At 39.5% G+C, this 23253-nt stretch overlaps 1 protein-coding gene across 2 annotated transcripts in view; it reads right to left on the bottom strand.

Moving 5' to 3' along the window:
- si:dkey-33c9.6 (active breakpoint cluster region-related protein) overlaps positions 1–23253 on the bottom strand; it is a 191962-nt gene that overhangs the window by 108135 nt on the left and 60574 nt on the right. For both annotated transcript variants that reach the window (XM_051924339.1, XM_028798470.2), the window contains exons 5-6: positions 16328–16513; positions 10380–10487 (exon numbers count right to left, since the gene is read on the bottom strand). In XM_051924339.1, coding sequence (XP_051780299.1) covers positions 10380–10487; positions 16328–16513 — 294 coding nt within the window. The remainder of the gene's footprint in view (positions 1–10379; positions 10488–16327; positions 16514–23253) is intronic.

The raw sequence follows: 23253 nt of genomic DNA, 5'->3' as shown, positions 1-23253 counted from the left end.
CCTGGTGGGCCTCTTTTTTGTTTTATGACTATTTCATGGTCTAGATTGCTTGAAACTTGGCCTTGTCTGGCTGGGTCCCTTCAGAGGAAATCCTGTCACAGATAAACATTTCTCTTTGTTTAACTAATGGTCACACTGTTAAATTCTTTGCAGTGTTATCTCCAGCTGAGCATTGTGCTCATCATATCAAGCGCCCCTGACCATAATATCATCTACATAGACCCTGACACAGTTCAGACCTTCAGTAATTTGTTCCATAGCTCTGTGGAACGTTTCAGGGTCAAACCTAAAACCAAATGAAAAACATTTGATATCAGTATCTTCCAAATCATTTACTGTTGATCTGATCGAGTTTGACTTGCTAAATTGTCTTTGAGAAAATGTTTGCACTAGTCATTTCTCTAACTAAACTAAAACACAAATAAACTTAAAATTATTCTCTCAGAATAACAACTACTGTTTATACTCGCGCATAAGTCGAAAAAATTATACCTTAAAATTCATTCAAAAAAACAGGGTCATCTTATCCACGGGGCAACACAATTGTCCATAGAATTTGGGTAATGACATTGTACACTCAGCGCTTCACGGTGTTAAGTCACCGGTCATCTGCTGTTTCCCATGGTCTTTGAAATAATTATAAGCCAGCAATACTATTGCTAATTAGCTAGTTTTTTTTTCTAATTTCATTAAATAATTCTTTAAACTGTGAAATACTTGAATTTGAGCATTAGCTTTTGCAGGTTTTGGATAACAAACATACCATTAGCTGCCACGTGCAACCAGATTTGGAATCAAAAGAACCAAGGTAACGCATGCTATCAATGCGATGCAAGCGCAGCCCGCGATTCAAAACATTTCTCTGCCTACCTGTTTGTCTCATCTAACAGTAGCTGAAAAGCAGCATCAGGAGAAAGCAGCCTGAAGTAGTCCAGGAGCGGGTGATCTGTCGTGTCCAACAGCAAGCCATGCTGTCTTGTGAAGTTCGGTAGCCAGTTCGGCTCCCACGGATCAATGTCTGGGTATTCCTCCCACGCAAACCTTGCCGTAGGTGCATTGGCTGCGCGAATGCGTTCAGCTGGCAGCTGATCAGCTGGCGCGGCATCAGCTGATGCTGGCTTCTCACTCTCTTGCTCGATTCCTGATCACTGCCAATAAAATCCGATTCTGAAAAATCAGAGTTCGACTCAGCGATAATGTGCAAAATATCGTCTGCCGAGTGTTTTCTTTTCTGCACTCGCTTCGCTCCCTTGTGACATGTCAATGCCATCTTGCCTTTGTTTACATTTGTTTACATTTCGCAACTCACGCAAGGATTAGTTGCCAAGTCAAAGAGTCTAGCATTTCTCCAAGCACAGAGGGAATGCCTGTGACGTAACAGTGAGTTTTGTCGCCATTAACAGCTGATTGTCGCCCTCAATCTCTGATAGCTGTCAAGTTTTACCCTCGACTTATACGAGGGTCATAACAAATTTCGTAATTTTCGGCTTAAAAATACACTCGACTTATCTGCGAGATCGACTAATACACGAGTATCTACAGTAATTGAGGAAAGCCATTAAAAATAAAAGCTAAAATATAAAGGGCCAAAACTAAACTGAAAATAAGTGACAGGTGAAAAGAGTATATAAATAAAAAATAATTAAAACATATAGCTTAAATAACCTTTTCACTTACTTTAGATATTAAATTTACTTCTTTGTTTTTCCATTAAACAAAACATGTCTGACAGGACATTTATTATATCATAACTGAACATAATAAAATGTATATATTTCATAGTAAGCTTCTCTTAAACTGACTATATCAAACATTAGCTTTGCTCAACAATGTCTTAATTTGCCAGGTACTGGGAATAAGGCAACAGCTGACAAACTGAGGAAGTTGTGAATTTGACCATACATTGCCATTTCGTTTCCCAGGAGAAGTACCTGGTATACACATGTGCATTATTTCTACTGCCACTGTGTGGCAACATTATCCTGGAAAACTAAGCACACATATTGTCTCCCCTTAACAGAATAAACACGTTAACTCTTCAGTACTAGATTAACCCTTAAAGTCAATGTCACAGTACACAACTTCTATTATAGGGTACATCAGACTTGTAGTTGCGGATCTTGTCACCAGATTATGTCAATTTACAAGACTGAAAATCACTAGGCATGTCAAATTGAGAGACTATGTGATGACTTTCCAGCACAGTCATGCTCGCCCATTTTTCTGATAGCCAATAGCAAGATGCTCGATGGAGCAGCATCTCTGCCCTTTTTCTTTCCTTTAATCATTCTGTTGTGGTGCATAAAACATGAGGCATCAGACATACACGCTTCTGTTCTGTTTGCAAGGTTCCTTATTCCTCATCACCACATTATATTATATATGAATGCTCTGGATAAATTCTAGAAAGTTGATTCCGTTCATCTGGACATTGTTTTCCAGGGAGATACGTTACATCACTCATCCAAGTGACTTCTTCAGTCTCAGATGACTGCAGGTTTCTCCAACCTTATAAACAGTACCTTTGCATACATCTATACTAATAAAAGGCAAAGCCCTCACTGACTGACTGACTGACTGACTGACTGACTCATCACTAATTCTCCAACTTCCCGTGTAGGTGGAAGGCTGAAATTTGGCAGGCTCATTCCTTACAGCTTACTTACAAAAGTTAGGCAGGTTTCATTTCGAAATTCAAAGCGTAACGGTCATAACTGGAACCTATGTTTTGTCCACATACTGTAATGGACGGGGGCGGAGTTGTGTATCGCATCATCACGCCTCCTACGTAATCACGTGAAACGCCTTGGGGCCGATCTGGAAGAAGGTAGCACAGCGCCTTGATTTAAATGGTTCCATGTCTTGGTGAGTTTAATACTGTGTAAGCATACATATTAACACATGTGCAATTAAACGTGTGCATTTACGGGGTGATTTCTCAGGCTTAAAAGCTCGCCTTTTATTAAAAAAGTAAATGCAAACTGTTTTCACTCTGAAGGGCACAAACCACGTTGGATTTTGTAATGATAGTTGATTAGTAAGGTCTATTAAGGGATACTTACAGAATGATTAGTAATGCCTGTGAATGCCGATGCAAGTAGGAGAATGGGCGTGAACTAAAGAACGAGTAATAACATGTACAGTAAATGTCTCTAAAGTCTGTCTATTAAAAAGTTATTATATCTTTCAATCCTGTGTATTTATTAAATTACGAACCTAACAAGATCACTACATGGTGTCAGAAGTGGCGGATTGGAAGAGGAATGTGAAGAAGAGGTTCAGCTTTTGAACGAGTCTCGTGTCTGTGAGTAACCCGAAAACGTGGTCAGAAAGCGCTAAGACGTTCTAGCAAAAGACAAAAAAAATATGGAAGGATTACAGCCCCCACCAAATCTCCAGTTAAAGGGAAATGTAGCTGAAAATTGGAAAAGATTTAAACAGAGATTTGAGTTGTATCTTGCTGCGATTGAAGCAGATAGGAAAAGTGAAAAAATGAAAGCGTCTATGCTTCTACATGTAATTGGTGAAGAGGCGCTAGAGGTGTATAACAATTTTCAGTTTGAAGAAGATGGAGACAATATGAAATTGAACAAAATAGTTGAAAAATTCGAAGCGTATTGCAACCCAAAGCGCAAGTGACGTTTGAGTGTCACAAGTTTTTTACATGTTTCCAGAAAAGCGGCGAAACAATAGACCAGTATGTGACGGAATTACGCAATAGGAGCTGTTCTAAGAAGAAACCGTCGAGACATCAAAGGACCAATAACCTCTAATCAGAACATTAACACCAGCGAAACAAATATTAACGAGAAAACAAGTATAAATCAGGAAAGAACATCTCAACTGCAAACACAATTAACCAGAAGATCAAAAAAACGTCAAGTAAAACCACCAGAACGACTCATTGGGACATGTTGATGATTAAAGGAACATTTTTAATTAAGAAATGCTGAATTCCTTTAACAGTTGTGCTTTTTATACATAGTTTGAATGCTGGATGTATGCCTGAAATGTTCTGGATAGTTCAGTTGTTTGAAGTGATAAAGTTTATGGAAGTAGCATTTGAAATGTATAACATTACTAAGCTTACAGTGGTGTGAAAAACTATTTGCCCCCTTCCTGATTTCTTATTCTTTTGCATGTTTGTCACACAAAATGTTTCTGATCATCAAACACATTTAACCATTAGTCAAATATAACACAAGTAAACACAAAATGCAGTTTGTAAATGGTGGTTTTTATTATTTAGGGAGAAAAAAAAATCCAAACCTACATGGCCCTGTGTGAAAAAGTAATTGCCCCCTGAACCTAATAACTGGTTGGGCCACCCTTAGCAGCAATAACTGCAATCAAGCGTTTGCGATAACTTGCAATGAGTCTTTTACAGCGCTCTGGAGGAATTTTGGCCCACTCATCTTTGCAAAATTGTTGTAATTCAGCTTTATTTGAGGGTTTTCTATCATGAACCGCCTTTTTAAGGTCATGCCATAGCATCTCAATTGGATTCAGGTCAGGACTTTGACTAGGCCACTCCAAAGTCTTCATTTTGTTTTTCTTCAGCCATTCAGAGGTGGATTTGCTGGTGTGTTTTGGGTCATTGTCCTGTTGCAGCACCCAAGATCGCTTCAGCTTGAGTTGACGAACAGATGGCCGGACATTCTCCTTCAGGATTTTTTGGTAGACAGTAGAATTCATGGTTCCATCTATCACAGCAAGCCTTCCAGGTCCTGAAGCAGCAAAACAACCCCAGACCATCATACTACCACCACCATATTTTACTGTTGGTATGATGTTCTTTTTCTGAAATGCTGTGTTCCTTTTACGCCAGATGTAACGGGACATTTGCCTTCCAAAAAGTTCAACTTTTGTCTCATCAGTCCACAAGGTATTTTCCCAAAAGTCTTGGCAATTATTGAGATGTTTCTTAGCAAAATTGAGACGAGCCCTAATGTTCTTTTTGCTTAACAGTGGTTTGCGTCTTAGAAATCTGCCATGCAGGCCGTTTTTGCCCAGTCTCTTTCTTATGGTGGAGTCGTGAACACTGACCTTAATTGAGGCAAGTGAGGCCTGCAGTTCTTTAGACGTTGTCCTGGGGTCTTTTGTGACCTCTCGGATGAGTCATCTCTGCGCTCTTGGGGTAATTTTGGTCGGCCGGCCACTCCTGGGAAGGTTCACCACTGTTCCATGTTTTTGCCATTTGTGGATAATGGCTCTCACTGTGGTTCGCTGGAGTCCCAAAGCTTTAGAAATGGCTTTATAACCTTTACCAGACTGATAGATCTCAATTACTTCTGTTCTCATTTGTTCCTGAATTTCTTTGGATCTTGGCATGATGTCTATCTTTTGAGGTGCTTTTGGTCTACTTCTCTGTGTCAGGCAGCTCCTATTTAAGTGATTTCTTGATTGAAACAGGTGTGGCAGTAGTCAGGCCTGGGGGTGGCTACGGAAATTGAACTCAGGTGTGATACACCACAGTTAGGTTATTTTTTAACAAGGGGGCAATTACTTTTTCACACAGGGCTATGTAGGTTTGGATTTTTTTTCCTCCCTAAATAATAAAAACCATCATTTAAAAACTGCATTTTGTGTTTACTTGTGTTATATTTGACTAATGGTTAAATGTGTTTGATGATCAGAAACATTTTGTGTGACAGACATGCAAAAGAATAAGAAATCAGGAAGGGGGCAAATAGTTTTTCACACCACTGTATAAGTACTGCCTTACTTAAGAAAGGAAGGTGTAATGATACTTGATTTAAACGATTCCATGTCTTGGTGGGTTGGCGTAGCTTATTGTCAATATCTTTACACCTGTTTTTAAGACTTATTGACTGAAATGGGCTTTCACTGTATCGCAGGTTTTTTAAATACAAGTGATCGCCCGCCTATCGTGGAAGTTAGTTCTAGACCCATCAGTGATAGGTGAAAATACGCGATATAGAAAGACCATATAAATAAACATTTTTATAGTTTAAGCCTTAAAATACCCATCCCACATGCTTTAAACACATGTAAACTTATAAAACACACTTTGTTAACACATATGATATGTGGATGTCGGACTAAGGATATGAGTAACATCTCTGTATTATAAAACATTTTAAGTTCATGCAAGAAAAGGCAGTGAGACAGGAAAACAGCTGCTGTACAGGCTTATTGACACGCAGAGCGACAAGCAGCACAAAGTCCACTTCTCCTTAGCGTGCATTCAGCAAGCCCGCTAAACCCCCCCCCCCACTTCACAACGCGAAGTGGCAGGAGCGTACCGCGCCTCGGAGAGTGGGGTTTGAGCGAACGTGCGTTCAGCCCTCACACACCCACACACACACTCCTCCTCCTCCTTCAGAACGCGCAAAGCGACAAGCAGGCATTTTGGCAGAAGCAGCACAAAGTCCACCTCTGCTTAATGTGTGTTCACCTGCCCCCCTCTTCACAAAGCGAGTGGCAGACACATCAACGTCTACCACTCGCTTAGTGAGTGGCAGACACATCAACGTCTGATCGCTGCGTGTAGTGTTGCTCTGCGGTGGTAAGAATGTAGAAAGTGTTTAAGAGCATAGGAAGTGTTTATAAGAGTGTGGGAAAGGTTAAAAAGAGAGACAGAAAGGTTTATAAGAGCGTGGGAAGGGTTTATAAAGCCTTAAAATATATATAAATAATAAAATAAATATAGGTCGGTACTTTGCGGATTTTCACTTATCGCGGGGGGCTCTGGAACGTAACCCCCGCGATAGGTGAGGGATGACTGTATTTCTGTTTTATTTAAACCTTTTAAGTTCGTATGCATAGCCCCATTTGGCTGTTTTAGTTTTTTTTTTTCTTTCTTCAGTAATATTTAATCTCCTTAAAGAAAAACAACATATGCATTTTACTTTTTTTGTATCTCTTTAGTAATATTTTAGTGTAAAAGGATAACCAGTATTTAAACCTTTTGTTACTTTATAAAGTTATTTTACACAATGTTGAAAAATTAATAAGAAAGCTACATATTTTGGCAGCTGCTGCTTTAATTTTCAATGAAATGAAAAAAGCTCTCCAAGAGAAAACCTCAATGAAGAAGAAACAGTTTGCACTATCTAAAAAGGAGAAACCCTCATTTATAAAGGTTTGCTGCAGATGACTTAACTGAAAATAAATGAATAGTTCCTATTTGTATAATACATATTTATCTATTTTACTTATGCCTTTATTCCAGCAACTTGCAACATCTGAGGTACAATTTGTTACATTACTTTTGTTTTTTGCAGCACAGGCAGGTGAAGTGACTTCCTCAGGGTCACACAGTGGTTTCAGTACCAGGATTTGAACTGACAAGCTCCGGGTTTGCTGAAATATTACTGAAGAAAACGGGCAAATGGGGCTATGCATCCATTATCCAACCCACTATATCCTAAATACAGGAGCCAATCCCTGCCAACACAGGGCACAAGGCAGGAAACAAACCCCGGGCAAGGTGCCAGCCCACATACCCACACACACCCACACACCAGGGACAATTTAGAATCGCCAATGCACCTAACCTGCATGTCTTTGGACTGTGGGAGGAAACCGGAGTACCCGGAGGAAACCCAGACAGACATGGGGAGAACATTCAAACTCCACGCAGGGAAGCGAACCCGGGTCTCCTAACTGGCACCTTTCACTGCGCCACCATGCCGCCCGCATACAAACTTAAAAGGTTTAAATAAAACAGAAATATATACCTTTATTTTTACTTCCTTAACTTGTGGAAGGTGTATCCTGTAGCAAAGCCCTAAGTTTTTTCATGAAAGCCCCTTTCAGTCAATAAGCCTTAAAAACAGGTATACAGCTAAACTTGCAGCACCACTATTCAATTACACTCGCCTAACGCCTCTCCTAAGGGGACATACTAGGTATCAGTCAAAGCACCAATCACAGGCCCGATTAGAAAGCGGGAAGCTGTGATTTGTCGTCTCCCTCCCATGTAACAATCACAGCCTGTGTTACAACGCACTATGTATGTATGTAATAATAATAATAATTCATTACATTTATATAGCGCTTTTCTCAGTACTCAAAGCGCTATCCACACAGGGAGGAACCGGGAAGCGAACCCACAATCTTCCACAGTCTCCTTACTGCAAAGCAGCAGCACTACCACTGCGCCACCATATATATGTATATATGTATATGTGTGTGTTTATGTATGTGTATATATATATATATATATATATATATATATATGTTCATATGTGTGTATATATATATATATATGTATATATATGTGGATGTGTATATGTATTGTCGCACGTGGCCAGGATTATTACCTGGCCGGGACGCCAGAAAGGACCGGAAGGTGGCAAGAATAACTTCCGGGCCACGAGGGCACAACTGCCATGGAGCAGGAGAGGACCACGGGAAAGGAGAACGAACTGTCGGACTTGTTGGGACCCGTGGCCACCGCCTGGGGCCGCTTTACACCTCGTGGGACCCGGATGTTGTTACTTCCGCCACACTCTGCAAGATGGCGGAGGGATCGGCCAGGGACGTCCGGAGTGTTTCCGGGTCAAAGGGCAGCACTTCCGCCACACCAGGAAGTGCTGCAACAGGGACGTCATCAGCCACCTGGAGCACATCTGGGCAAGGATAAAAGGGGCTGACTCCTTACTGTCATTGAGCCAGAGTCGGGAGTGGGAGAAGGACGAAGCTCCCTGGAGGAGTAGAGGTGGCAAAGCACTGAGACAGAGTATTGAGTGGTGATTATTGCTGAGTGCATTGTGTGTTAGTGTTGGAATTGTTTATTTAATATTTAATAAACGTGCGTGTTTTATAAAGATGTGGTCTCCGACTGGTGGTGTCCGGGCAACTATCACAGTATATATATATATATATATATATATATATATGTATATGTAGATATGTGTATATGTAGATATGTATATATATGTATATATGTATATGTATATATATGTTTACATAACCTCTTTAACACACTACTTATCCGCTGTGAAGTGCGGGTATTTTGCTAGTATATATATATATATATATATATATATAAAAAACATAATAATCTGAATTTTATCTCATATCAAACTGGCCAAAAAAATCCTGCTTGTGGTGGCAACGTCAGGCACAATGATATTCAGTATGAACTGTATGTTTATTACTTGTATATACAACGCCCTCCATAAGGCACTAATCAAACAATGAAATACACCTGAATAATCACAAACACCTGTAATGCCAATTGTTCCAACCATGACGGTGTGGTCATTTCTATGTGCTGGGACCAAAATGTATGCAAATACCCTTAAAGTCTGCAATGTGCACTTTAATTACATCTGAATAGTTTGATTTCTAATTTTAAACTGTGGTGCAGAGGGGAAAGTCAAGGAAAAATGTGTCTTTGTCCCAAATATTACGGAGGGCACTGTATGCATTTAGGTTTGGACTATATACAGCTTTTGAGTTTCAATATACAGGTGTAAATTTCTGATAGAATACAAACACTTTAAAATTAATTATGTCCTATGAAACCTCATATTTGTCTCACATGAATTATGAACATGTAATGGAGGCAGGAGATACTCATTTTTGGTATTTGACGATATTTTGTGGCGTGCAGCTAGGGCCCTTGCCCGGCTGGGACACCTTTACGTTGGAAGGACCAGGGGAGGGATCGTATCCAGAGCATTACTACCTCTGGACCACTAGTTGGCAGCCCCCCTGGGTTGTAGCTGTGCCTCAGACCCCCACAGGGCTTCATGGGAGTTGGAGTTGGATACAGCCTTGTTGGGATCCATGGGCACCGCCAGAGGGTGCTGCAGCTACTGCTGAGCCCTGGTGTGCAGCTCTTCGGTGTAACAATGAGCACCTAGAGTACTTCCATGTGCCTTATAAAAGGGGCCAGCTGAAACTACTCGGAAGAGCCAGAGTTGGGAAGAGGGAGACAAAGCTTGACCGGAGGAGTGGAGGAGGAAAAAGGAAAAGAGGAAGAAAAGAATTGTGTGTTATGCTCGTGCTAGGAACTGTGTTATACTTGTGGGGAATGAAGAATGGGTTTCCCACAAGGGAGAAAATAAACATAAAAGTGCATGCTTGCACTTGTGCCTCCTGCATCTGCCTGTGTCGGGTTGGGGCAGCGGTGACCGCCTTGGTGGTGCACAAGTGGTGCAGTCATCCCAACCCAACACAGACAGATGCAGGAGGCACAAGTGCAAGCGCAAGCTTTTATTTTTCTTTTCTCCCTTGTGGGAAATGCCTTCCCCGCACACCAAAATATATAATAACTAGTAACAATACTGAGTATTTTGATGCTATAAGGAATTTTTGGGTAATTCCAACATGATCTTTACAGTACTGTACTCCCATGTAGGCAGACAATAAGGTGGTATAATGTAGAGTATCAGGGTACATACCTCTGCCAAAGTTTTAAATCGCTCATCAGTTTGCATGCATTTGTGCACCGTCTCCACAGCATTCTCATAGTTATCAATGAAGCCTCTGTATGTACACAACTGACTCACCTGTATACAAGTCAAGCAAATACGGACAGAGAGTTAATTTTTGAATGCAATCACTTCTACCATTCAAATAAAAAAAGTATGAAGTGCTAGAAAAACCTCACAATTTAATTAATTCTTTACAATAGTTTAGCAGCATGTTATAGATTGGTCAAACACATCAACCCCACAGAGAAATGGAAAAAGATGAAGATAAAAAAGAAGAAGTAGCATGTCACAGAGATACATTTAAAGCCTTGTTTTGCCTAGATTCAATCCAGTTAAACGAAAATTTTTCTTAAATGAATGTCTCTTATGAATCTCTCTTGTTATTGATGATTTAATGATGGGACAGAACAGTTAAGAGAAAACATTTTGTGAATTAGTAAATATTACTAAACAGTTTATGTATCTTCAAAATTCAAGTATATTTACTGTATTAAAATAAGGCACACAAGAAGTGTGACAAATAAGACTATTCACTCCATTGAGTTAATTTGGTTAGCTATTAATTAGTTACATTTATGTAACATTTTTCTATCCTACTCAAAGTATTTTACATAGACAGTAAGGAAGCAACTTCAACCACCTCTAACGTGTAGTATCCACCGGGATGATGTGATGGCAACCATTCTTGCACCACGCTTTTAGGTGATAAATGGATGCTATAAGAAAGACATAGTGGCACTTGAAGCTGTACAGAGGAGAGCAACCAGGAGCATCCCAGGACTTAAGGACATATCGTATTCTAACAGACTCAGGGAATTAAACTTGTTCATTCTTGAGCACAGAAGACTGCATGGGAACTTAATTCGGGTTTACAAAATTCTCAAAGGCATTGATAAATTAGATCCAGCAGAATTTTTTCAACTTAACAGTTGTCACGCATTTGCGCATAGGAGATAGTTTAAGGGCTCTGGTAGTAGTAATTTCCAGCCGCTCCAGGAGTTGGTGCAATGTGCTAATGCCTTTTCTCTTCCTCCCTCTGTAGACCAGAAGACTATACCACCACTGACATCACTTCCACGGTCTGCCCATTTGGACCTGCCTTTTCCTGCTGGAAAGGCTGATAACCAGAAGATCAGCAATCTTAACTCAGTTGATTCTGTAAACTTACATCTACAGAATATGTTTTTGCCATCATAGTGTGACTTCTGTTTTGTTTTTTTGTAAAAACTTCAGTTATACAGGGTCAACAGGGTGGCACTCCAACTCTTTATCTTTGTCTGTCACATCTTTACACAGTGAACTGAGTACTCAAGAACACTAGAGAAAATTCAGGGGAAGAGCATTTAGGACTGAAGCCAGGAAGCACTTATTTAAGTAAAGAGTTGTGAGAGTCTGGAACAAACTGCCGAGCCATGTTGCTGAACCAGAATCTTTGACAACTTTGAAGAAGAATCTGGATGATTTCAGAACAGCTTAGCTGTTAGCTAAACAAACAGTCTCGATGGACTGAATGGTCTCCTCTTGATTGTCAAATTTATTAAGTTTTTATTCACCTTACTGAAATGACAAGTGCTGTGTATCTAGATGTCCGTCCTGTTGGTAGGATTTGGAAGAAAAAATTAAAACATAGCAAAACATGTAGATAAAGGGTAAAAAAAAATTTAAATTATAATAAAAATACCAAATAAAGGTCTAAAAATAGGAAAATCTATCTTATCGGCTTATTCTATTGTCTGCCGTTACAGGCCAGCAAAAGCAGTGTGGCAGCAAGTTCCTTACACCCATTTACACGTTAACTAGGTTTATAGCTGTGACGCTCATGACTGACAAATTTGACTGGCAGGTAACGGATAAGTGAAAATACCAATTAATCAAAGCACATGACAGGAAACCAAAGCCCCGACATGGCTTGGCTAGAGATGCTAAATCAGGCCAATGTGGTGACAACCACATTTTCCCAGCAAAACACTTTAACTATAAGAGTGGTCAGTTCATTGAGTGACGGCGAGAGAAACTGGTGAAAATGAACTCCTCAATCTGAAGAAGAAAAGGCTGTCGCAAGGAAAACAATTGGATGCGTATTATCATATCAGACCAAATAGACAAGCAATGTATCAAACAGAAAACATGAAGTCTACTTTCATTCCATCTTTGACAGGTAGCACAGCTAGTCTTCTATATTCACATTTTGTTGCAATGCCATTTTGTTTTTCCTTGTGTGCTGCTATTTTGTGGATGCTGTCATCATGAAGAGGATCCGACCTGCTAGGGTCCACTTCTAGAGGTCAGCTGGGGGGAGGATGTCTCAATTGTCATTTTGTGCCTAAGTTTGTGGATCACAAACCTATTCTTTTTTTGCGACTTTCCAGACCTTTATTTTTGATTTCGTAGTTCTTGAATCTTTTTTTTCTCATTTTGGCTTCATTGATAGATTTGGTGACCCTTGTGTTTGAGCTAATTTTTTGACTTTACATATTTCCTGGTGCTTTCATAAAAAAATATATTGTCTGTCTTCAAGTCAGTAATGTTCTATTAAACAGTAATGTTAATCATTGATAAAAAAAGCTATGTGACATATAAGTATATATATATATACTGCGTAAAATGCTTTAAGGCCTTGAACTGATTAAGGTAAATTGAGCTAAACATATATAAAAATGTATCTGCTAACCTAAATGCCCTGAATGTAATCTTGCTGAACACCTTTAGAAAAGATAAAGACATCAGTGTGTTTTTCTATGGCCAAATTTCTTTTTGTCTTTCTGAGTTATAAACTGCAGGAGGGAGACTATAAGAAAGTGCCCATTTTGTGTCAGTCAACACAAAAACACATACAGTATGTTCATTGGCTAATGTCCAGATTTGCCATTTATGTTAATTTGGAATAATTATTTTTCATGTGTTTTTATAATTATATAAATTTTATTAATATTGCATTATTTAAATATTATTCAGCAGCTTTGTTTTGTGCATTTTAAACTTCAAGCTGTATTTCTTGTATTTTTTGGATGTTCTCCAAAGAGGTCATGACATCACTGCTATTAAGCCTGCTCTTCCTTTATATTAGTCACAGTGCATGTTCCCTGTGAAGCTGTGGAGTGTTTTTCATTGTGTAAGCATGTCTCGGATTGTTCTTTATCTTTGTATTTGATTTTTGGATTTCAATTTGGACTTTAGCTTAAGTTTGATATTTTAGGCAAACTCCTTTGTCTAATTTTTCCTCTTTTTCATATTTTTACCTTATTTTTTATTAATTATTTTTTTTATATAATTTTATTGATTTTATTGAACTCCCACAACATTCCATACAAATAAATCAATTTTACAAAAATAGGATTGAAAACAAATTAACCCCCACCCCTCAGAAAGAGAGCATGTGCAGTAGAATAAAAATTAAAGCTAGTAAAAAATAAGTAAATAGATGAATTAATAAGTGAATAAAGATAAATGGAGAAGAAAAAGAAATAGGGAGAGAATTTGCTTCCTCAGTGCTTTAAAAGCTTATTCTAAAATGTTATTGATTAGATCCTGCCAGGTTTTGAAAAGGATCTGCACAGATCCTCTAAGTCAGAATCTGATTTTTTCCCATTTCAAATAATATATAACATCAGTTACCCACTGACTTAAAAGAGGAGAGTTAGGATTCTTCCAGTTTAGCAAGATAAGTCTACGTGCCAATAGTGTAGTAAAGGCAATCACAGTTTGTTTGTCCTTCTCCACTTTAAGCCCATCTGGGAGCACACCAAACACAGCTGTTAGTGGATTAGGAGGGATTATTTTTTAAAGATTATTTATTTACCTTACCCTAAATTTGATGGTTTGTCTCTCTTTTGAATGGCATTTTTTTCTATTTTAAAGATTTAAAGCAAATTTCTGAATTTTATAAGTCTGAACACATTTTGAGCCTGTGCTGACCAAAGCCATGCCTGTGGAGCTTGAGGTCAATTTGCCTGGTGTGAAGCCTATCTCTCCGCAGGCCAGTGAAGGTCCTAGTCTGGTTTGTGTGTATTTTTGGATATCTTTTTCTCTTTTTTGCCATCTCTGTGTCACCATGTCACAGGAAGGCCTGGCAGGAGGAATCTGTTTGCCTCCCACTAATAAGAGACTCACAGCATAAGTAGCCTCTCTGTTCTCAAGCTGAAACAGAGACCAGGTGACTGTTTTTGCTAGCCTCTGCTGAGGGAAGCAATTCAAGATACAGAAAGAATGAGTTCAGAGTCTTCAATCTTCATAATAGCAACAAACTTTCAAACTATATACCAGTTTATTTGAACCATAAGTCTTGGAAGGAGTGGAGGCGTACCCATGTAGCAATGAATCATCCTGAAGGCCTGCATATGTTTCTCCATTCCACAAGGATTCTCTGCCCACTTGGAGGTCAAGTATTATTCTGGTGAAGGTTCAGTGACAAACATGGATAAACTCATAACCATTTCACATTTTAAGGATTTTAACTTACTGCTTTTGGCTGCAAGCATCAAGGAGATTCCTGCTGAAGAAAATAGGACATGTCTGTAGTGGACTGATAAGACCTGAGTGACAGGCTTAGGAAACTCAGAGGGTATAAAAGACTTTGATTGTCTAAACCTTAGTGAGAGAGATCTATCAGATGTGAAGAGAACCTTCTTTTTAAGTTTGTCTTAGAATTTGGTTAATGCCCTTCCTTGCTGGAAACAGTACTCTGTAGTCTCTGAGGGTCATTTCTGCAATACTCTGGAAAAGCAGATAAGAAGTATCTTTTGGGGCACTGACCATGCAAGCACAGAATCTAATAATTAAACCTAATATTATTATTATTTTCTTTTCACACCAAGGTATACAGGGTGTCTACCAGTAGCTCATTTCTTCTATCTGGATTTTGTGTGTTTATTCCTATTATTATACTCAAAAAATGAATTTTGTTAGGCTGAAGGTGTCAACCAACCTGAACAAAGGGTTTACTAAGGGAGATGGAACGGGAGAGGAAGGAGAGGGTTAAAACTTGTGTTTCTTTGTGAAATATAAGTGTTCTCCAAGAATACAGGGACACAGATGGAAACTTGTTAAGGGTAGATTTTGCACACAATTTGGAAATTATTCATTCACAAAAAGAACCTAAAGACACATGGAACAAAGTACCAAGCACTGTGGTATAGAAGGAGTGCTTCAGGAATTAAAACACAGAGGTAAGATCCCTTTCACTGGACATTTGTAATTAGTTACCCTCTGATGGACTGGCATGTCTGTGTGGCTTTTTCCTGGGTATTCCACTGTTCCTCCTGTATCCCCAAACATGTGCTGATTGCCCTGTGTGAGTGTGATTGTGGGTATGAGTGGAGCCTGTGGGTAACTGGCACATTACGCCAGGTTGGGTCCAGCCTTGTGCATGATACTACTAGGATTGTGTAACCTAAACAGCTCTAAATTGGATTAGGTGGGTTTTAATATGCATGAATGAATGGACTTTTTTAGAATTAATTTGTGTTGTACTATTTTCTACCAAATTTAAATTTTAAATATTTTTTTTTTATTTTTTGTTTCAGGCCTTAACAGATTTTCGCTTTTTGATCGCCTTTTCATCTTCTTGTTTTGGTATTATTTTACTAACCTGTACAATTATTTTTAATATCTTTTTAAGAATGTTACTAGCTGCTCATATTTGTACATGATGCCCAAATATCTTCATGGCTGGGAACATATCCAGTTCCATGGTTACACAAGAGGAGGTGACCGGTAGAGCATGTTGACTTAGGCTTGCAATGGGCAATGAGGCAGTAGGAACTAAAACCAGGTGATGAAAAAGGATATGCATGGAAGGCTAAACAGCTGAAGCAGTCGACAATAACACACCTTATATCTGTGCAGATATTCACCACCACTATAAACATTTTATTCTTTTCAATATAAATTACCAAAAAAAAAAAAAATGAAATCACCATTTTTTGAAAGAGGTCTCCCACACCCTCTGATGATTCTCCAAGCTCAACTCGCTCTTTCAAACTCTCATAGAAAGCCCTGTGAAGATCCAGTAGTTCTGGAACCTGGAAAAACACCGTCTGGATCTGCTGTTCTGTCAGAACTGGCTGGGATGTGCATGCTGTAGCTTTCAGGGCTTTGATGGGCTGGGAAAGAAAAAATAGAACATTAGAAAATCATGGAAAAGAAGAGAAGTCAGTCATCAATAACATTAAAACAAAGTCCTTATGTTTGTATGATAGTGTGGGTAACTTTGCAAAGACACAAATACACAGTTGGTGCTTCTCCAGTTTGGTCCTTTAGATTTTCATAAGAAAATCCTGTCCTTCCTGATTCAGCTTTAACATTTAGAATCAAAATATGAAGATGAGATGGACTGCAAAAGGAACAAGTCCATAAAATTAATGGGTATTTGTCTACTGAAAGAAGTCAATTAAGTCCAACCAATAACATGATACATAAAAGAAAAACAATTTAGAAATAGTTGCTCTAAAAATCCAACAAGCATGTTGAACACCTTTTAGGGTTTCTTAATGAGGGTGCACTGTAGGTGTCTTCCTCTGAGTACTCCAGTTTTTACTGCATTCCCATAGTCTTACAGAGTAGGTTAACTGGCAATACCAGAGTGTCCATGTGAGTTTAGGAATGTACAAATGTATATGGAGGACATTGTTAAAATGAAAAGGTATTATTAAAACAGCAAAAATAAAATTGTGGCTTATGATCTCCTACTCATACATATAAATGTATTATCTCCTACTGATAATCCACTGATATTTCAATCTAGAATTTGCACCTTTAAATCTAAGGTCATGGTCCTTTTATGGAAGAAAGTGTATTGTTCTTGGAAGTAAGAGTGTAGCTACTCCAAGAAAAGGAGCTGAAGTACTTCAGGATCCTGTTACTGAGTGAGAGTAGATGTTTAGCATGAAATTAACCAATAAATGAGTGCAAAGATAGAAGGTTTGTGGGTACTGTACCAGCCTAAGACTTAAGTTCTTGAAAAAAAACTTTTAATTTGTTAATCAGTTTACATTGCCATTTACAACTATGTCATGAGCTCTGGCTAGAGATGAGAAGAATATACAATAATTGCGAGTACAACCAGTCGAAATAAAGTTCTTACACAGGGTTACTGGCTTCATTCTCCATGATAAGGTAAGATATTCAGCAATATAGGAGAATTTCAGAGTTAGTTGGCCTAAACTATTTGGCTTGTCATATTGTCACTGTGACCCTAACCATCACCAAGGTCAAAAGTGAAGTGACTACTTTAAGAAGTGGCCTGAAGCTCCACCATCAGCCCTTCATTAAGGAGCAGATAGAGATTCAGACTTGAACCATTCCTTTTTTATGCTGACACATTACTTTTTGGATCGTTGCTTGGACTGAGTTTTAAGTTAGTTTGCCATCATATCACATCACTCATCATTGGCGAGGCCTGTGTGGAGAGGGTCCCGGTGTTCAGGTTTCTGGGTATGGAGCTGGAGGATGACCTGAACTGGAGCGCCAACACCAAGGAGCTGCTAAAGAAGGCGCAGCAGAGACTGTATTTTCTGAGAATTCTCAGAAAGAACCACCTCCCAAAAAATCTGCTTCTTGCTTTTTATCATTGTTCCATCGAGAGTGTGCTCACGTACGGACTGTGTGTGTGGTACGGCAGCTGCACTTCCTCAGAAAAAAAGCGCTCCACAGGGTCATCAGGACAGCAAAGAGAACAATTGGTTGTACCCTCCCCACTCTGGAACAAATCTACACGTCCCGATGCCGCAAAAAAGCAATAGATATTTCACAGGATTCATGACATCCCGGTCATTGCCTCTTCCAGCTTTTGCCATCGGGCAAGAGATACAGAGCTATGAAAACTAGGACAAACCGCCTTAAAAACAGCTTTTATCTGAAAGCAATCATGGCCCTGAACTCAGAATAAAACTGCTCCATATTATTCTACCAATGTGCAATATAGACCTTAAGTCAACAAGTGCAATTTGTATATTTATTACTATTCGGTTTGTTATTATTTTTCTCTCTTCTTGTCTTTTTGTCTTTTTAACTCGTATGCCTCACACTGAGTCAATTGCACCTTCAATTTCGTTGTTCCTTTGTAAAAGTGAAAATGACAATAAAGATCTATCTATCTATCTATCTATCTCTCTATCTATTTAGAATTCCTCTAATATCTAATGTTTTTGATTCTTCTTTTTGGATTTAGTAATTTATCATTGTGCTCTCATCCTTTTTGAAATGTTCAGTTAAAGACTCCATGCCAGTTTTTTGAGTCCAGTATTCCTGGTCACTTTGATAACTGGTTGATATTCTTTGACAATTTTTGCATGACATTCTACATGTTGTTCACAACTCTTTTGGAACATAGGCTTATTCAATTACCTAGCTTTTGTAATGGTTGCTTCTGTGCTGGCTCATCCTTTATGACAGTTTCAACTGGTTTCAGACTGCTGTCAGAAATGGGATAATCCTGTGCTTCCACTCCTTTCCTCTGCTTCTTTTGCTATACAGGCCAATCTCATCTCTGTCTGTTGATAACAAAGATTTATTGTTCAGTAGTCGTGTGACAAGCAGTGAAAGGGGACCGAGCCAACTGTAGAAACAGCCATAGTGATTCACTGAAGTCTTCGCTCATGCTATGTTTCCTTGGTTCCCCATTTACGTTGTGTTACGTTCAGCCCAAACACAGCACAATCAATATGATCTTCCACACCTGACAACTCCTAGAGGAGACTCGTGAACACCAGCAAGACATCTGCTTCACTTTCATCGACCTGCGGAAAGCATTTAACACCAAGAACCATGAGATGTTTTGGGAGGTACACTGTAAGTTCATGATTGAATGAGGATGAAGGTATATGTTGGCAGGGAAATATCTGTTCCCTTCGAAATTACTGTAGGTATCAAGCAAGGCTGGGTCCTTATCCTCATCAATCTTCTCTTCAGAAATGTGTTGCACACTATTTCATTTTTTTTATTCATACTATATTTAATTGATTGTGATTTTTGGCAATTTATTGGTAAGTTTATGTGTTAAATTTAGTATTTTTTAAGGTTTTGCATTGTCTTTTTTGTGTTTAAAGTCTGATTATTGCTTTTCCCAGTAATTCAATCATTTTTACCTTAAAAATGTCATTTGATTTTGATGGTTGTCCTCCCCACTCTCATAAAATACATAATATGTAAGTCAAATATGTTTTGACTGTAAACTCATTATGTCATGTTGCAGGTTTTAACGGTGAATTGCAAGTCACAGAAACATTTTAATTAACATATGAAGTGACATTAAAACATACATTTATATAGTCTGAGCAGTAGATAATTTGGTGCAAGCGCACAAATTAAGTTTTTATTAAAAAAAAATTAAAATGAAAGAATCCTACCACCGCAAAATTCCACTACATAGCAATGACTACCATACACTGCAGAACAGCCTCATTCTCTACAATATATTTAGGTACAACTGTAATCACTGAAAAGAGTGAAAAACCTGTAATTAATTAGGAAAATGTACTGAGTCACTTTAATGTTGTCCGCATATTGATCTGGCAAAATTTTACAGCGGATGCCCTTCCTGATGTAACCCTTCCCATTTATCCAGGCATGAAGGAACACACTGGTTTGTGCATCCCCTGTGGCTGATCTGCTGTGGTAAACCCTAACGGGAGCAGCCAAAAAAAGAAGAAGACTGAGTCAGTTTAATGTATGTTACTACCTCATAAAAATGGGCAATAAAAATAACATCGACACACAATGATAACATAACATTCTGCAGCCTATGACAACCACGCTGACATTTGGGGATGGCAAGTTACACATTCAAGTGAAGAGAGAGTTAATTCTACACTCGGACGTGCCAAACCATACTTACCTTAAAATATTTCACCCCACCTCTACATTAATTCCCTGGTCGATGAGAAAATACAGTTAAATCTGTCAAGGTAAAGGCTTTTTTAAATTTATATATAAGAAATGGTTAAACACAACCCCAACTATGGAAGATTATTTGTGCCAAATTTTAAATGCAATCTAACATGTTAACTACATTGCAATGTAATGCATATGCACATGGAGCATTTTATTTTGGCATAGCTTTATCATATCATAATTGAAAACATATCAGCTAAATGATGACTGCTTTTCACTACAGGAAGCAATTTCCAAGTCAGTTAAAAATTCAATATAAAAGTGTATTGCATTTAATTCATGGTCATAGATCCATCCATCCATTATCCACCGCTTATCCAAGGTCCGGTCGCGGGGGCAGCAGCCTAAGCAGGGAAGCCCAGACCTCCCTCTCCCCAGCCACCTCCTACAGCTCCTCTGGGAGGACCCCAAGGTGTTCCAAGGCCAGCCAGGAGATATACTCCCTCCAGCGTGTCCTGGATCTGCCCCGTGGCCTTCTCCCAGTGGGGCATGCCCGGAACACCCCCCCCAGGGAGGCATCCAGGGAGCATCCTAACCAGATGCCCGAACCACCACAACTGACTCCTCTCAATGCGGAGGAGCAGCGACTCTACTCCGAGTCTCTCCCGGATAACTGAACTCCTCACCCTATCTCTCTCTAAGGGAAAGTTCAGCCACCCTGCGGAGAAAACTCATTTCGGCCGCTTGTATTCATGATCTTGCTCTTTTGGTCACTACCCAAAGCTCGTGGCCATAGGTGAGGGTAGGAACGTAGATTGACTGGTAAATCGACAGCCTCGTCTTTTGGCTCAGCTCTATCTTCACCACAACGGACCGTTGCAGAGCCCGCATTACTGATGGTCATATATCATGTGTCATAACTAAAAGCCATGTGAACGTATTGCATTTTTCTTAGTGACTGCTCCAGGTGTGTTGCATTTCGATTCAAGACCATACATTAATCATGACAAAAACTGAACACAATCAAAAGATCTAAGGATGGGTTAAGGGGTGTCAACAGCTGGTGTAAGATGTGTTACAATCATGAGTTTGTTCACCCAGTGCTAAAGACGGTAAAAGGGGAGTTCATATGGTAGGGGAACTTTTGTCTCATTGAACAGGTGGAAGCTGGCAATGTGATGATTTAATTTGCTTCCAAGTCAACAGGTTATTGGAAAAGGCTGCTATAACAGATGCATCATCAGGAAAAGACTTTCTAACTGTTACCGTAAAAGCCTTGGAACACATTCAAGTGCTACAGTATATGATTATGTAGATCATCAACTGAGAAGTCTGTACACCAATATCCCCCAAGTATGGTTTGTAAGTACCTGCAGATGAGGATTGCCATACTAGCTAGTGCTAAACTTCTTGATGTATGGTCAGAATTATCAAAAGAGCAACAGAATAATATGATATAAGGCAATTAAAACACATTATTTAGACAGCTTAACACAAGAGTAAACTTTTACAGCAAGATAGAAAAAATACTTCACACCATTTTGGTTAAAGACTTCACATTAACAAAACCTAAACTTGCTGTCAGAACGCATAATGTTTAGAAGTAGAACACCTCTCAGTCCAACTGTTGATGCCCCTTGCTCCACCTTTTGATGCTGATTGGTCAACTGACTACATTCAGTTTTGTCAAGATTAATGTATAGTCCTGAATCAAAATGCAATCCACTGGGAGTAACTGCTAAGCAAAATGCAATATGTTAGCTTTGCTTTTAGTTATGACTTGCGATCAATGAATAATGATTAAAAAAAAGCAATACCCTTTTGTATTGCATTTTAAACATCAAAATTATGTGCCATATTGAAAATCAATTGATCAATATGTTTTTAATTATGATACCATAATTACGTATTCTAATGAAATTTAGTTAACATGTTGGATTGCATTTTACTTTTGGCACAAATAATCTTCCATGACCAATTCTCCGATCCTAAAATAAATGAGAATATGTACAGTGATAAGGAAAACACACAGCAGTTCCTGACCTCCCTTGTCTTAAACACAACACATACATACATACATATTTACAAAACGAAAAACAATCACATACACACACAATGTCCAATATAAAGTAAATTTTTTGCAAGAAATGAAAACAGATGGAAGCCAGCAAGTCTAAGTAATATAAATGAAAGCAGATGAACCAGTTCAAATAGGGCTGTCCCAAAAAGCCTCTCTGAAGTGGAAGGAGCCTGAGCTACTGCGTGAGGTTGAGAGGTTCCGGCTAGATATAGTCGGGCTCACCTCGACGCACAGCTTGGACTCTGGAACCAATCTCCTTGAGAGGGGCTGGACTCTCTACCACTCTGGAGTTGCCCCCGGTGAGAGGCGCCAAGCGGGTGTGGGTATACTTATTGCCCCCCGACTTGGAGCCTGTTCATTGGGGTTTACCCCGGTGGACGAGAGGGTAGCCTCCCTCCGCCTTTCGGTGGGGGGACGGGTCCTAACTGTTGTTTGTGCGTATGCACCGAACAGCAGTTCAGAGTACCCACCCTTTTTGGAGTCCCTGGAAGGGGTGTTAGAGGGCATACCTTCTGGGGACTCCCTCGTACTGCTGGGAAACTTCAATGCTCACGTGGGCAATGACAGTTAGACCTGGAAGGGCGTGATTGGGAGGAATGGCCCCCCCACGATCTGAACCCGAGTGGTGTTTTGTTATTGGACTTCTGTGCTCGTCACGGATTGTCCATAACGAACACCATGTTCAAGCATAGGGGTGTTCATATGTGCACCTGGCACCAGGACACCCTAGGCCTCAGTTCGATGATCGACTTTGTGGTCGTGTCGTCGGACTTCCGGCCACATTTCTTGGACACTTGGGTGAAGAGAGGGGCAGAGCTGTCAATTGATCACCACCTGGTGGTGAGTTGGCTTCGATGGTGGGGGAGGATGCCGGTCAGGCCTGGTAGGCCCAAATGTGTTGTGAGGGTCTGCTGGGAACGTCTGGCAGAGCCC

Source organism: Erpetoichthys calabaricus, chromosome 3, assembly GCF_900747795.2.
Source record: "Erpetoichthys calabaricus chromosome 3, fErpCal1.3, whole genome shotgun sequence".
In the NCBI taxonomy this organism is placed as follows: domain Eukaryota; kingdom Metazoa; phylum Chordata; class Cladistia; order Polypteriformes; family Polypteridae; genus Erpetoichthys; species Erpetoichthys calabaricus.
Note: the sequence above shows the minus strand (reverse complement) of the source record. Positions and strands in the feature narration are given on the sequence as shown.